General features: G+C 41.4%; 2 protein-coding genes across 2 annotated transcripts; one reads left to right on the plus strand and one right to left on the minus strand.

Moving 5' to 3' along the window:
- Positions 1–770: 770 nt before the first annotated feature.
- Positions 771–2,484, minus strand: LOC130209201 (endonuclease domain-containing 1 protein-like). Its single transcript, XM_056438703.1, has 2 exons — positions 2,179–2,484; positions 771–1,456 (listed from the first exon to the last, which is right to left on the minus strand). Exons 1-2 carry the CDS (start codon positions 2,482–2,484, stop codon positions 824–826), a joined length of 939 nt encoding a protein of 312 aa, XP_056294678.1. The 3' UTR covers positions 771–823.
- Positions 2,485–6,466: 3,982 nt separating this feature from the next.
- On the plus strand, positions 6,467–13,027 carry LOC130209200 (zinc-binding protein A33-like). Its single transcript, XM_056438702.1, has 6 exons — positions 6,467–7,119; positions 7,840–7,935; positions 9,958–10,191; positions 10,380–10,402; positions 10,878–10,993; positions 11,745–13,027. The coding sequence occupies exons 1-6, from the start codon at positions 6,595–6,597 to the stop codon at positions 12,308–12,310; spliced, it is 1,560 nt and encodes a 519-aa protein (XP_056294677.1). The 5' UTR covers positions 6,467–6,594; the 3' UTR covers positions 12,311–13,027.
- The last annotated feature ends 1,229 nt before the right edge of the window (positions 13,028–14,256 follow it).

Here is a 14,256-nt window from a genome sequence, read left to right on the forward strand (position 1 = left end):
AACTTGGGCTGGCGTGTTTATTAATTAGCTTTAGACTCTGCTAGCCCTAGAAAGAGACAGGTTTACTTTCTTTTCAGTTTGGATGGCAAAATGATTTTATATTCTTGTTTGGTTTAATGCTCAGTTTTAGTTTCTTCATTTAAAAAAAATTGTTTTGGCTAGAATGGTGAGATATTATTTATTATAGATAGTGTAGCCTACAGGTAAATGTTTAGTAATTGTAGCCTATTATCATTTTATATACAGTAGACCCCATGAAGCAAAGCTAGATTACTTATCCTGGAAAGTGGGGAACAGAATTCCAGTTTCCCCAAAAGCTCCATGCGTTAATTTTTTTTAATGAAAATGAGATGCACCACTCAAACACAACATCAACTTACTTAATAATGGGCTTGAAGTTGGTCCTGCATGATTCCAGAACATGGTTTAAAGACCTTATTGTTTTCAGTTTTGTGCATGTAATAAAGTCCTGAATACATTTGTGTTTATTTAAAATACCTCTCAGCCAGCCTGGAGCCATGTACTTTTACAGCATAGGAAAAGTGTGCACCTAGCACAGATAGTGTGATAAATGGTTAATCCAGATTTACAATTAAGGAACTGATACAACTTTATTTTTAAACAATCGGACAAAATGACGTTCAACACAGTTTGTCCTAAATGTGTACATCCTTGGATGGTCTGCCTGCTGCAGTACATAAACGGAGAGTACAACTAGTAATATCTGCAACAATTTTATCGGGAGGTGTTAGCATTTGTATGAACAAAGTTAGTACTTATTCAAAAGAAGGCTCTTTACCTATATCTTGTTTCCTTAGTAAAATCATGTATATGTAAATGTATTCATTGCAATAGCTTTCAACCTTTGCGACTGACACTGTCCATGAAACAGAGTGATGGGCATGGCCAGCCTCTGTTTCAAGATGCCCTCCAGAGCCTCTAAAGACATGCGCCTCACATCGTAGCCCCAATACTTTCTCGCCTCGACATTAACTGGCACAATCTCCTCTCCACTGTTGGGGTCATTCCTTCCCACTGCAGCATATGTGGGGGGAAAGGGCTTCACAGACTTTGGAAGGTTGGATCTGTAGGCGGACCACATGCACTCAGGAGCAGACACCCTGCCATTGATCCAGCGCGGTTCAGACTCATAAGGCATGACTCCGGTGATCACATGCATCAACCCGTTGCAGAAGGCCGTGAAGTTACTTAAAACCTCCTTCTCCAGATCATTCCACGGTCCACAGTCGGAGCCCTTCTTCTGAGGGACAATGTTTGTCAGCGTGAAGGTGGCCTCCCGGTCTTCTTTTGTCTTCTGGTGCATGCTGGGATTGAGATGGCCCTTGGTGAAGTTGGAGTTATTGTTGTCCTTAACAACCGCTTGGCTCTCAATCACATTCTGGTTCACGACACTCTTGAAGCGTTGCATCTCTGCTTTGCCACGGGAAAACGCCAACTGAATGACAGAGAGAGGAGGATACATCACTTTTCTTTATTCATATTCAATTAGTTGACTGACCGATTTATTCATATAGTTTGAAAAATATTTTTTTAAACAGAAACTTCCAATTTTATTTTGTTGTTACTTCACCAAAGAAAATATCATGTGTGTGGAAGCATTTGTCCATGTATGGTTTCTTGAAGGTTAAAAACTTAGTTGCACCAATCACACATTGACCACAGCAATACTTAAACAGAAACTACAAGTGTTCTGTCATATTGCCTCTTGTAGGCTCAATACATGAACACAAATTCCAAATAGATCTACAGGGGAATGCCAATATTTGTTTTTTACTTTTGAAATGATCATGAGTTATTAAAACACACTTAACTCTGCAGTAATAACTCGATAACAATTGCTTAACTCAGGCTTTGTGAAGACCCACCTTTTCCTGCTTATCTATTTAATCACTTTATTAGGTACAGCTATGCAGAACAACACAGCAGTCCTACCTCTGTGAAGGTTGTCATAATAAAGATTTTTAGAGAGGTTTTGATTACACTTTATGCCATTTTTGTTATTTTGTCCACCCTCAAATGGGGCAGACAAAGAAATAACAAATATTATTTCATACATAAACCAACAAAATGGAAACTGGGTATCACAGCATGGATAAACACATTGTACTGAAGATCACTCAACAGAGGGAAGTCTTAAAAGAAAGTGTTCCTACTCACTTGAGGTTCAAACATCCAGATAGATTCAGGCCGCTTGCCATCTGCAGGACTGAGTATGTACGCAGAGGACAGTGGTGAACGATGCTCTCGACGATACAGGCTGGCAAAGTGGTAATGGTTCTTGTAGCGCTGGCATATTGGCTGGTACCCTGCTGCAGTGATACCCTTTGGAGGAGTTTTATTAGAGAAGAAATCAAGGCACTGGGAGAAGTCGTTGCTGATCTCTCCAAGCACCAGGCCACCAAACAAGGGTAGGAGGAGAAGCAGAGCTCCCGTGGAGCATTGCATCTGCTTTTGTGACATCATACACAACAGAGCAGCAGGTCGGCTGTACTTACGTCTTCTGGAAAGAGATCCCAGTGAACACGTTCTCTGTTAACACACTTCCTCAAGGACAAAGCTCCGGAGTTAAATAAAACCTAGATCTCATTGGTGTCCTTCCAGCGTCTGGAGTACAGGCGTTGAGGGTTCCTCTTTTATAGACTGACAGCAGGAGTCCTGCAGGGTGAGAGTAACGCCCCTCTACCAATTGCACTGCAATTTCGTTTTTCATTAATCAGCTGAGATGGAAACCATCTCTTTAATCATTTGGTGATTGTGGCAAGTTGAAACTCCCAAACCTAAACTGAGAATTAAGACTGACCGTGTATATTCTTGACTGAATAGATAAGCCTTTTGAATAGATATATCTTCCACGTCGAATGCTAGAGATAAACAAATGATTTAAACGCCTGTGTTAAACATGAACTGACGCACTGGTGCAGTTTCTGGTTGATCTTGTGTATCTCTCCTCCAGGACCAGGTTGCAGGGCTTGCAGACCTTTTCAGCTGGTTCATCATTTTCAGCCAAGCTGCTGTCCCCAGCTTTCTTACACCCTCTAAAAAGATGAAGCATCATGGTAGACTTCGAAGTGACTTGCACGATGGTAGTAGTAAGATGTATTTGATGCTTGAGGTGCAAAGACTTATTTTGATTCTTGCATTTATCTGGTGTTAACCGAAAAAGTTGCTTCAGGCTGCTGTTAATTATTTGATAATCATGACACAAGCACACTCCTCTGGGCAAGTCAGCACGTTTCATGTTCTGTCTCTCCAGTTTCTGCGTCTCATATTTCTTCCTTAATTGTAGGAAACACACATATTTTCCGGAAGATATACATGCTACATGCAGTACTTCCATTATTTCTAACTGTTAAGTTAAAAGGAAAAATTCTCAATTCAGTTCCATCTATATTTTTTTTAAAGTATTCAGAAATAGTTAGATTGCAGTGAGGATGTAAGTATGGTGGAAACTGGAGAGATGTACACTACAAATGAAGGCCTAGAGGTATTTGAGACCATCACCGTGTAAATAGGGGTGGGTGGATTAATACCTAAAGTATTGATACCACTGATTATAAGTCTTTTTTTAATCAATACTAGCGACTAAGGATTTGAAAAATTAATAATAATAAAAAGATCTAGGTCATTTTATGCTAGATCACCTTTTGAGCTCATGACACACTTCTTTTTTTACATTTGAGCTTCTTTAATAGAGGACTCTCCATCTGCCTCTCATCAATAAGATATTCATACATTAATTGGTTGTGTGTGCCTCTTGCAGATGGAAGTCTGAATTATTCTCATTTCAATACAATCTGCCAGGACTATTGGGGGGTTTCTGCATATATTTATACATTCTGAAAATAACAGTTCCTGGACATTGGGTCATAAATGTGTTGCCTGGAGAGAAATTAACGAACATGATGAGGAATGAAAGGAGTATAGACTGAATCTTTAACTGCATCGTTGAGTTGTGGGCGCTAGACTGTTTATTATTACCACCTAGTGAGCACTCAGAGACATGACACTTGGAAGCGGCCACAGAAGCTCATAATGGTCAGTGAAACTGGTCGTGAGTAATAACAGTCACTGGGGAAGAGCTGAGGATGAGGATGGCCTGTAATTACCACAGTTTCAGTTCCCAGACAGAGTACAGCTGCTCCTTAGTGACAGAGTAGTGATGCAATATGTGTGGAGGTGGATTGAGTCCTATATATTTCATGTGGTAGCCTAGATGTTTTACTGTCTGTTAACCCTTGTGTTGCCTTAGGGTCATTTTGACCCGAATCAATATTACACCCTCCCCCCGCTTTAGTATTAATTTGACCCCATTCAATGTTTAATGTCGGTGTTCTTTCGGTAGTCAACAAACAAACATAAAGTGCCTCACACTTAAACTTGGAAAACAATATTAATTCTAATAATTTTCTGGAGGTTTTAATTGCTGGCGTCAAATTGAACCCAAAGGGTAAAATATGTTAGTAAATATAAAGGTAACAGGAGGGTGAAACATTGAATCGGGTCAAAATGACCCAAAGGCGGGGGGAGGGTGTAATATTGATTCGGGTCAAAATGACCTTAAGGCAACACAAGGGTTAAGAACATGCATGACCTGTTCGTGATGATGATAACTTACCCATAATAAAAGAAGCCCTCATACAGAGACAGGAGTAAAAACACACCTCAATGAGTCCTGGTGCGCAAAGAAAGCCGTCTTTTAAATCTAATTTGTATATCATCTTTTGAGGGAACACGATAAAAAAATTGACTTATGTAAAAAAGACTCCCCTGCACACTCAAAGATGAAAATGCAATTACCTTCGCTTGTAACTTCTCTTCCTGGTTTACTCTGTCAGCCAGTTTCTCTTCTTCTTTGCGTTGTGTTCCTGACTCAGAGGCTGTCGGCTGAGTTTGGGAACTTAAATTAAACAACTTTATTACAACTTCACTCTGAAGCACAACTATTGAGCCCTTATTAAAGAAAACGTATGTTATCTATATGCTACATGAAAGTTATTGTAACAAATACAGCATGTGTATAGAAATAGCAAATAGCGATAGCAACTTGAATGCAAAGTGAATGTGTTAACTATACAGACATAAATACAGGAAGTTAACTAAAGTAATATGGGGAATAGTGTTAGGCTACATTTAAGGATCAGTGTGTAACATTTAGGAAGAATAATTGGTAGCAATGAAATATAATATTCAGAACTGTTTTAATCTGTGTATAATCACCTGAAACTAAAGATGGTAGTGTTTTTCATTAGCGTTCTGTAACCCTATGAAAGGGGCCTCAGTATTGATAACCCCCGACGATACTGGTGTTTTCATTCATACTTTTTACATGAAATACAATATATACTGTAAAAAGGTAATACTTTATCAATACATCTGTTGATATGTAAACAAAAGTGGAACCTAATTCCACCGCCGCCTTTGCAAGAACTTTTGGCGAAAAGCTTTTTTTCTATTTTCTTTTATTTCATCAAACAAGCAAAAAACAAGCGGTGTGTCTGAAGTGTACCGTTTATCTAAGTTTGTTCTTGTAAACACAAAGCAGCCAGTTGGACAGAAGACAAGAGGAATGTATGATGCTCTCTGTGTTCTTCATTAATAATACACTTCAATCAGAAATGTTATTTTATTGCCATTTATTGTTCTATTTCTTGCTGCTCTATAAACAAGATGTAATTCTATTTTAAATATATATTGTAATCCTGTTTTGAATGTATTTGTGTTTACATTTTTATTTTTATTTCATTATGTAGACGAGCAGAGTATTGTTAAGAGTAGCTCTTAAAATCCAGAAGATAACTCTCTGTACCTGAAGGCCACCTTAGTTCTCCAACATCAGTGGACTCAGTCCACTGGACTGGGACGGTTGAGCAGAGGTATTTAGTTAGTTGCAATGTGAAACTCACCACTGTGGAGAAATACTGAATATATATATATACAAACAAGATATGTGACCTCTGACCTTAGCGTCAGATGAGCATTTGGACCAAAACGTATCCAACAACAACTTCTTCAAATGTACAACAGCAAACTTAAATTAGTGTACGTAAGATCTAATATCCAAATGTGTTTCAACATTATAATTAAAGATGATTTACTAACTTTTGTTGATGGCTTCAAAGTGAGAACTCTTGACGCACTGACCGACGATGTATTTACATAACGTTGATATGTAACTCTTTGTAATGACTTTGAGCCCAAGGTGGTCTTAATGATTTCTCCACGGCATCAGTAATACACTTTATCTTTGTGAAGAGTGATTATTGAGAAATTAGTGACAATAATGAAACATGAGATGACGTCATTAACTCCAGTTAACATCATTAACTTTCGTTTATTCTTTTTAAAGTTGTCTTCGCGCGCATGCGGACTGCGCGCCCGGTCCTGCAGCAGCTCGGTCGGTTGCGTCGAACCTGTTGCTGCACGTCTTCCGTCTCTTCCGTGAAAAGCTGCAAACCTGCTCTGTGCTGTCGGCTTCAGACCACTCCCTCTCTCAGTGTGCGCGGAAGAGAGCTCCCTTTTCTTTCACCGTGTTGACAGTTCTGTTTTTCTCCAGGACTATGTGCGCTGTCGAGAATGGCGGACACCAACGCGATTGAGGAACTACAGTCGGAGCTCACTTGTCCGGTGTGTTTGGAGCTGTTCTCCGATCCCGTGATCCTCGAGTGCGGACACCACTTCTGCCAGCAGTGCATCATCCAATGCTGGGAAGCCAAGGCGGACGAGTTGTCGAGTTGCCCCAAGTGCAGAAAGTCAAGCGGCCGTAAGCTTCGACCCAACTCGCTCCTGTGCAACGTCGTGGACAGTGTGCGCAGAGCCCGCGCCATGGACTTGGCCGCGGGGACAAGCGGGTGGGCCCCTGAGGACGCGCTGGAGGAGCCGGAGGAACGAGAGCCCGGGTCCAGCATGAGCAGCCTGGCCTCGTCCATCGGGCACTGGCCGCGCCTGGGCATCGACATGGATATGTGCGAGGAGCACGAGGAGAAGTTGAAGCTGTACTGTGAGGACGACCAGCTCCCCATATGCCTGGTGTGCGGCATGTCGAGGGACCACAAGACCCACAATGTCATCCCCATTACAGAGGCCTTTGAAAACTACAAGGTACTATCTAGTTAAGATGTCGCTCCGTCTTCTGAGGCCAAAGTTATGGCAAGATCCCATCTAATAAAGTTTACACAGACCACATTCTGAGAAAGGTGGTGATGGCTATCTTGACATCATTAATCAATGTCATTATTTATCAATATAACCTTAAGTCTAAAGTTTTAGGGAGTGCCAAGCTCTCCTGTCCTCGTTCTCGAGAAGAAATGTATCACTTGTTTGACAAACATTCATCGATGTCAAATTAAAGTGAGTTTATTAAGATTGCTTTGCTTTGATAAACACATTTGTTCTGACCAACGGATTTCTTTCACACAGCAGATGCTGTGAAATGTCAGGTATTTCTAAAAGCAGACTCTCTGTCAGTCCCCGGAGCCTTTGGGTAGGCTACTTTGTGTTTTACAGGAATTCAGCAGAACAGTGTGAACTCCTCGAACTGTCTGACACTTTTGACCCTGCTGTTGACCATCATCAGCTTGTTTGAAGAGTCTCCCGCAGGGGCCTCTCATATTTCACAGACACAGAATGTCCAACTTGGCTTGAATTTGTGGGTCAGAGCAGTCAGTTGAGGAACGGAGGGGCATCATATGACTCTCATTAAAGATGTTGTTGTTGTTGTTGTTGTTCAGAGTGCAAGCACCAATCAGATGAACTTTAATCTGGTTTAGCTACACCACTTCTTCACGAAGTTTAGCATGTGATTGTCTATTCCTGCTGCAGGATAAGCTGTCTGTCGCTCTCGAGAGGGTTCAGCTGCAGACCGAGGAGGCCACGCTCTTCCAAAGGCAGACAAATGAGAAGAGCCTCCTCATCAAGGTACAGAGATACGTGTGTTATTGTTTGTGATGCATTGTGAAAGACAGGATATATATACTGAACTGTGTGTGTATGTGTGTGTGCGTGCGCACACACGCATGTGCGCATGTGCATAGAACCTGAATTGCTGGTCGCTAAGCAACATTCGCCTGCATTCCTTCACCTCTACCTGTGTGACGGAGGGATGACTCGACCTAATTACGACCGGCGGTGACACAACAGGTTGTTACTCAGCGCTGTTTGTACGTGATGGTTCTCATGTTTTGCAAATGCAGAGATCCTTCCCGAAATAAAACAGGCGGTTAATAAACATCCATGCATGTCAAGTCATGTTTATCTTTCTCACAATCTCTTAATTCCCAAGCCACACACACACACACACACACACACACACACACACACACACACACACACACACACACACACACACGGACCCATGGACACACCCTTGTGTACATACAGATAGTACTATAACTATGCCACACGCCCTCGCAGAAAGAGATAACAGCTGGTTGAGTTTAGGCTTGGTCGTTTTCTCCACCACGCAGCTCTCCCCTCAGATAGAGGTCTCTTTGTGCGTCTGTGTGAGATATATGAGCGTAACATGTTTGCTGTGTTTGAGCGTTTTTGCTGCAGCAGATGACTACACTCCGCTTCAGGCTACTTTAACCCTTGTGTTGCCTTAGGGTCATTTTGACCCGAATCAATATTACACCCTCCCCCCGCCTTAGGATTAATTTGACCCCATTCAATGTTTAATGTCGGTGTTCTTTCGGTAGTCAACAAACAAACATAAAGTGCCTCACACTTAAACTTGGAAAACAATATTAATTCTGATAATTTTCTGGAGGTTTTAATTGCTGGCGTCAAATTGAACCCGAAGGGTAAAATATGTAAGTAAATATAAAGGTAACAGGAGGGTGAAACATTGAATCGGGTCAAAATGACCCAAAGGCGGGGGGAGGGTGTAATATTGATTCGGGTCAAAATGACCCTAAGGCAACACAAGGGTTAACTGTCTTACTCTGTTTGTTTGAGCAGCTCGGTATGTTTATGTTGCTGTGTGTCTCCCTGTCTGTCTGTTTGACCCAGTTAATGTGCACATTCACAGATTTTCACGTCTTTCTTTCTCTGTCGGTGTGACAGGATGTGGGTCAACGTGTGTGTGTGTGTGTGTGTGTGTGTCATATGCATTATATTACTTAAAGGGGAACTCTTGTTATACATCACAGTCTACAGGTCTTTGGGATTACTGCAGCATATGTCCAAAAAAAATTACCGAACTGTTAGTGATCCAGTTGCATTGTGGGTAATGCAAGGGTGAATATAAAAAAGGTATCTCTGGTGAGGCCGTTTTAATTTTTAACCTCGCATTGAATTTTTTTTCCTCCAGCAATGTTACAGGATGCTAAATCAGTGGAGAACTCTTTAAAGTAAAAGCACAAAATATCAAAAGTACTCAATTCATAAAAAATATATAAAAATCAGCAGTAAGTTGTATATTATGCTTTATATTATCATATTATTAATGTTAATGCATGTGTAAGTAGCATGTCACCCTTATAGTTGGTAATTTTAACAAATGTATAGAATGTTTTTGTATTTTAACCTGTAACAATCAATCATATGCTCATAATGCTGTAATGTGTACTTTTTTATTTTGATGCTTCGGCAAGACATGTTTGGTGCATGTACTAATTCACATTCTGCGACTCACTAAATCAAATCTATTCAACATAACAGTGTTACAAATTACAGATGACACGTTGTATTTCCAAAACAACTAAACATAAATACCAAAAGGTGCCTGTAGGTTTGGTGTCAGCTCCTCAGTCATCAACACGGCGTCTTCCTTCATATTTAAACCGCCGTTTTTTTTCCACATGTGATTCAGTAAAGATTTGGCCTGCAATGAAATACATAGTTTATTTTGCATGTTTAAAAGATTACTTTGGCCTAGAGGGGCAACATCACGACATCTGTCCCGTGTTGCTGCTGATGGGAGTCCTCCCTGTGTTTCAGGAGCGAGCAGGAGATCTGGAGGAGATGGTCAATGCCGAGTTTGGCCGTCTGAGGGAGTTCCTACGAGAGGAGGAAGAGCGCATAAAGGAGAAACTGCAGAAGCAGAAAGAGGAGACGCTCAACCAGCTGGAGGAGGCGCTCACGGAGACCACAGAGCAAATCAGCCAATTGGAAAGCACGGCCGAGCGGCTTCGCCTCAAACTCGCAGAAGAAGAAAACCCAGAGCAACTCAAGGTACAGAGAAGATGATAGCCAGTGAGAGCCGGGTAGAAAGAGACATATCAGTTGCATTAAGGCAATGTAGACGGCTGATGCCAAAGAATATCGTTACACTCTAGAAGTGCAGCGTCAGAGATGCTATCTGCATGTTACAGCAGAGACTAGTGTTGTGTAAACACTGGTTTTGATCTTTTCTATTTCAGGGAATCAAAGATTTCATCGGAGGGTGAGTACCATCAAAATGCTGACTCAGCACCGAGTTACTCATTAACTTCCAGGTCTTCTCCACATATATATCTCTGTGGCATAAATCTATAGGTCTGAAGTCAAAAGGAAATGATGTATTGTTTTGTAATTAAGTGTTGCTGAAACAGGATGTGGGGGAATGATTATTGGATCGCACTTCATCTTTGCCCCACGTTGTCATGCCGACAAAGTCAGAGACAATTTAATAGTTAAAGGATAAAGGATTCGTCATGGTATTGTTTACATTTCTTCTTAAAGAGGTGGCCTGAGTGCAGATTAAGACTTAAAGGCCACAATGTCCTGCTCATTGAATCTTCACCCTTTCAAAGTAAAACAACAAAAGAAGAAGTAGAAGATGTTCTTGACATTTCAGAACGCCACATCGGCCGCGTGAGCAGCGCAGATCTGGTCTGTCGAGGCCTTTTGCTTTAATCATTTTGATCTGCCTCTGTCAGGACCGAGAGCTTGTTTGAGCGCCCCCCAGAGGTGGGGGAGGATCTGCAGTCGGGAGAGTTTCTGGGACCTCTGCAGTACCGGACCTGGAGGAAAATGTGCTCCGTTTTTCAGCCAGGTATATATAAATGTACACACACACACACACGCAGACAATGTCTCATCAGATCAAATAATGCAGCAAGGCTGACTTCTATCAGTCAAGCTTCAAAACAACTGAGCCCTAGTTCAACAGTGTTTCTGTCAAAGCTTTTTCTTTAAGCTCCAGTCTGGATCCCACTTGGGAGTCACGTGAATCCTTTTCAGACTTTAAAGCTCCTCCAGAGCCACAGAAGACTTTAAACTGTTTCCAAAGGCTGAGGAGTAGTCTTTCCATAACTAGTACATTGACATGTAAATTCAGTCAGTGCTCCTTTAAAAAAAAAAAAAAAGGAAGAAGAAGAAAGAAAGTTGGCTATAACTACAGGATTGTGCTTTTCATTTTCTTGTATCAACCTGCTCTGTCTCGAGGAGTCGAGCATGACTGCATCTGCTTTCTATGTCTGTCTATCACTGGATCAAACTATTATTTTGGGTTATTTGCCAATGACATGTCATGTACATTGATTGCGTAACACTAGACGGCAATAAAGGATTTATTGGTTCTAAGGAATTACATCTTGACGTATCATTTATATTTCATTTGTATCGGTGTTGATGTTCTTGTCTAGCTTGTCTTACACTCATTGAGCAGGGAGGCCTTCGGTATCTTGTTAAAGGTCACAGCCAAGGACTCTGTCTTGGGTCATTCTTTGTTAACACACGTTTGTTGTTGTTACATTTGTCCATCTGTAACTTTAAAACAAATCTTTTCCCCCCCCCTCTCTTAGCTGTGAAAGCGGTGACCCTGGACCCAGACACAGCCTACCCGTGCCTCTGGGTGTCTCCGTGTCGCACCAGCGTCTGCGTGGGAAGAATCCAGCCCAACCTGCCCAACAACCCAGAGCGCTTCACTCTCTACAACATCGTCCTGGGCGCCGAAGCCTTCTCCTCCGGGAGGCACTACTGGGAGGTGGAAGTGGGCTCCAAGACAGCGTGGGGTCTGGGTGTGGCCACGGCCTCTGTCAACAGGAAGGATGAGATCAGCCTCTGCCCGGATGATGGTTTCTGGACCCTGGTGCTGAGGGATGGCACTGACGGCACCAGCGAGTATGAGGCATGCACCGACTCGGAGGACAGCTTGATATATCCCTCTAAACCCCCCAGCAGGGTGGGGGTCTATCTAGACTATTGTCGTGGGGACGTGGGGTTTTACGATGCAGGAAACATGAGCCACCTCTTCACCTTCTATAATGCAAAATTCAAAGAGCCAGTTTTCCCGTACTTTAATCCCTGGCCGATTATCAACGGACACAACCGGGAGCCGCTCACCGTAGTGACGCCACACTGGGGATAGAGGTCTTCTTCGTCGGAGGACAGACTCAGAATAATGTACTTTCACACCTGTTGGTGACATTTCGTCAGACTGAACTGCCAACTCAGTCAAACACACCGCACTCGACTTCGCCACACCTCAGGCTTTTTGAGTCGTAGCGGCTGCGATCGTGAGCTAATCCCACGTCACATTAAATCCAAGAACGCTTGCGGTGATTGGCTGCGAGTAAAATTATACAAATAGTATTTTTTCTTCTAGAGCTGGGGACAAAAATGATTGAATGCAGGTCTAACACATGTTTACAATACTACAAACAAAGACAAGCCTTATGCTATACAACTTTGTATTGGTTGTGAATGTATTAGAAGTGGGTGAAGGCATATTGCTTGCAACTCTGAAAAGATATTTTAAATTTGTATTCACTAATTTTTCCAAAAATTCCTACTGAGTGTTTTTGAAATAATGTTTAACTTTTTGTAGTTTTATAGATGTTATCTAGCCAATCCTGTAATTATAATGACAAGGAAATGACATTAAAATAGATTTAACAGAAGTAATCATGACTTCCATATGCCTTTACTTTACATGGGACACTTACCTCTAACATTCCTAACACAATACAACTCTGCAAAAAATATTTACTAATTCCATGTCTTTGAAAGTTTTGATTAGAGAAAAAACTGTCTTGAAATGTGTCCTTTGATTGATATAATATGATTAAATTTCCTCCTGAAGTTGTTTTGTGACATTTTATTCCATCAGAGGGCGCCTAAAACCAACGTTATGCTCCACAGTGTCTTTATAATGCAATTGTTAATGAACCAGATAGACGTCAACCTCAACTATAGGCAGAGAAGAGTTTATCTCAAAACATGTATTGATATAGCCGAATATTTAAAAACGACACATGATACTTTACAATTCTGATGAAGAAAAAACTCCCCCCAAAAGAAGAAACAGGGAAAGAAAGTAAATAAACCTGAGCAACAAAAGGGCAGAGATACAGCAGATGCTGTGTGTCTAAAATAGATAATTGTTAATCTATACGATGATATTACAGCTGGATTGTAAACATATATAAACTGCCAAGCATCTCACCACCTGAACAAATGGTGAAAGAAGTATTCAGATATATAGGAGTAAAAATACCAACACAACAACATAAAGTACAGACGCACAAAAGACAGAGTCGAATGACAGAGGGAGATTAGGGGAAGGGGGGGGGGGGGGTAATTAGTGCTATGTATATATGCCCCAAACGAGGTAAAAGCAACTGGTCGGGGTGTCAAAATATTTATATATTGTTCTTACCTGTAATTGCAATTAAATATTAAATCAATATTTCTCATATTCACGCCTGGAAGAATCTTTTGATATAAGTTTCAGACGCACTTCAAGTGGACCACACCATTTCTAAACTTTTGACCTTAGCAAAGTGTGTGTGAGGTCTCGGATACATTTATACACAACGCATGGTGGGCATAAAGAGGTGGAACATCCTGTTTGCCACGGACTGGAAACAAAAACCGTAATCATGACCTTGCGTGTTACGGCCGTACATATATCCTCCAGATAAGCATTTGATTACCTGTCGCCTTTGTTGAAGTGTTGTGTTTACCTGTCACCGATACGCACACGGCTTCTTTCTTCACTGTCCACTGAAGCAAGATTAATGCCATCCCTCGTGCCAATCGAGCATAAATCTGTGACTATTACAAACAAATAAATAATGACAATTGGTCTGACCCAAATGAAACGTATCTATTATTCATGTCGGCTTAGATTTCTTAATCTACGTTAAAGACTTCACCTGTCAGGCCGATAAACAAGTAGTAACACACGCAGTCACTTCTACATTACTTCTGCCACTCCCTCTGTCATTCATCCCGGTCTTTCATCGGTTTCAGTGAAGAAAAGTTAAATTACATTAATTTGTTAGATTAAAGTTCTTTTTCTACATGTTCTCC

Source organism: Pseudoliparis swirei, chromosome 19 (genome assembly GCF_029220125.1).
Source record: "Pseudoliparis swirei isolate HS2019 ecotype Mariana Trench chromosome 19, NWPU_hadal_v1, whole genome shotgun sequence".
Classification (NCBI taxonomy): Eukaryota; Metazoa; Chordata; class Actinopteri; order Perciformes; family Liparidae; genus Pseudoliparis; species Pseudoliparis swirei.

Bases quoted from the DNA above. Each gene is read 5' to 3' on its own strand.
- LOC130209201 (XM_056438703.1), bottom strand. From the start codon at position 2,484: ATGATGTCACAAAAGCAGATGCAATGCTCCACGGGAGCTCTGCTTCTC. The intron at 1,457-2,178 runs GTGAGTAGGAAC...TCTGTCATTCAG, and splicing joins TCTGGATGTTTGAACCTCAA to TTGGCGTTTTCCCGTGGCAA.
- LOC130209200 (XM_056438702.1), top strand. From the start codon at position 6,595: ATGGCGGACACCAACGCGATTGAGGAACTACAGTCGGAGCTCACTTGT. The intron at 7,936-9,957 runs GTACAGAGATAC...CCTGTGTTTCAG, and splicing joins AGAAGAGCCTCCTCATCAAG to GAGCGAGCAGGAGATCTGGA. The intron at 10,403-10,877 runs GTGAGTACCATC...TGCCTCTGTCAG, and splicing joins ATCAAAGATTTCATCGGAGG to GACCGAGAGCTTGTTTGAGC.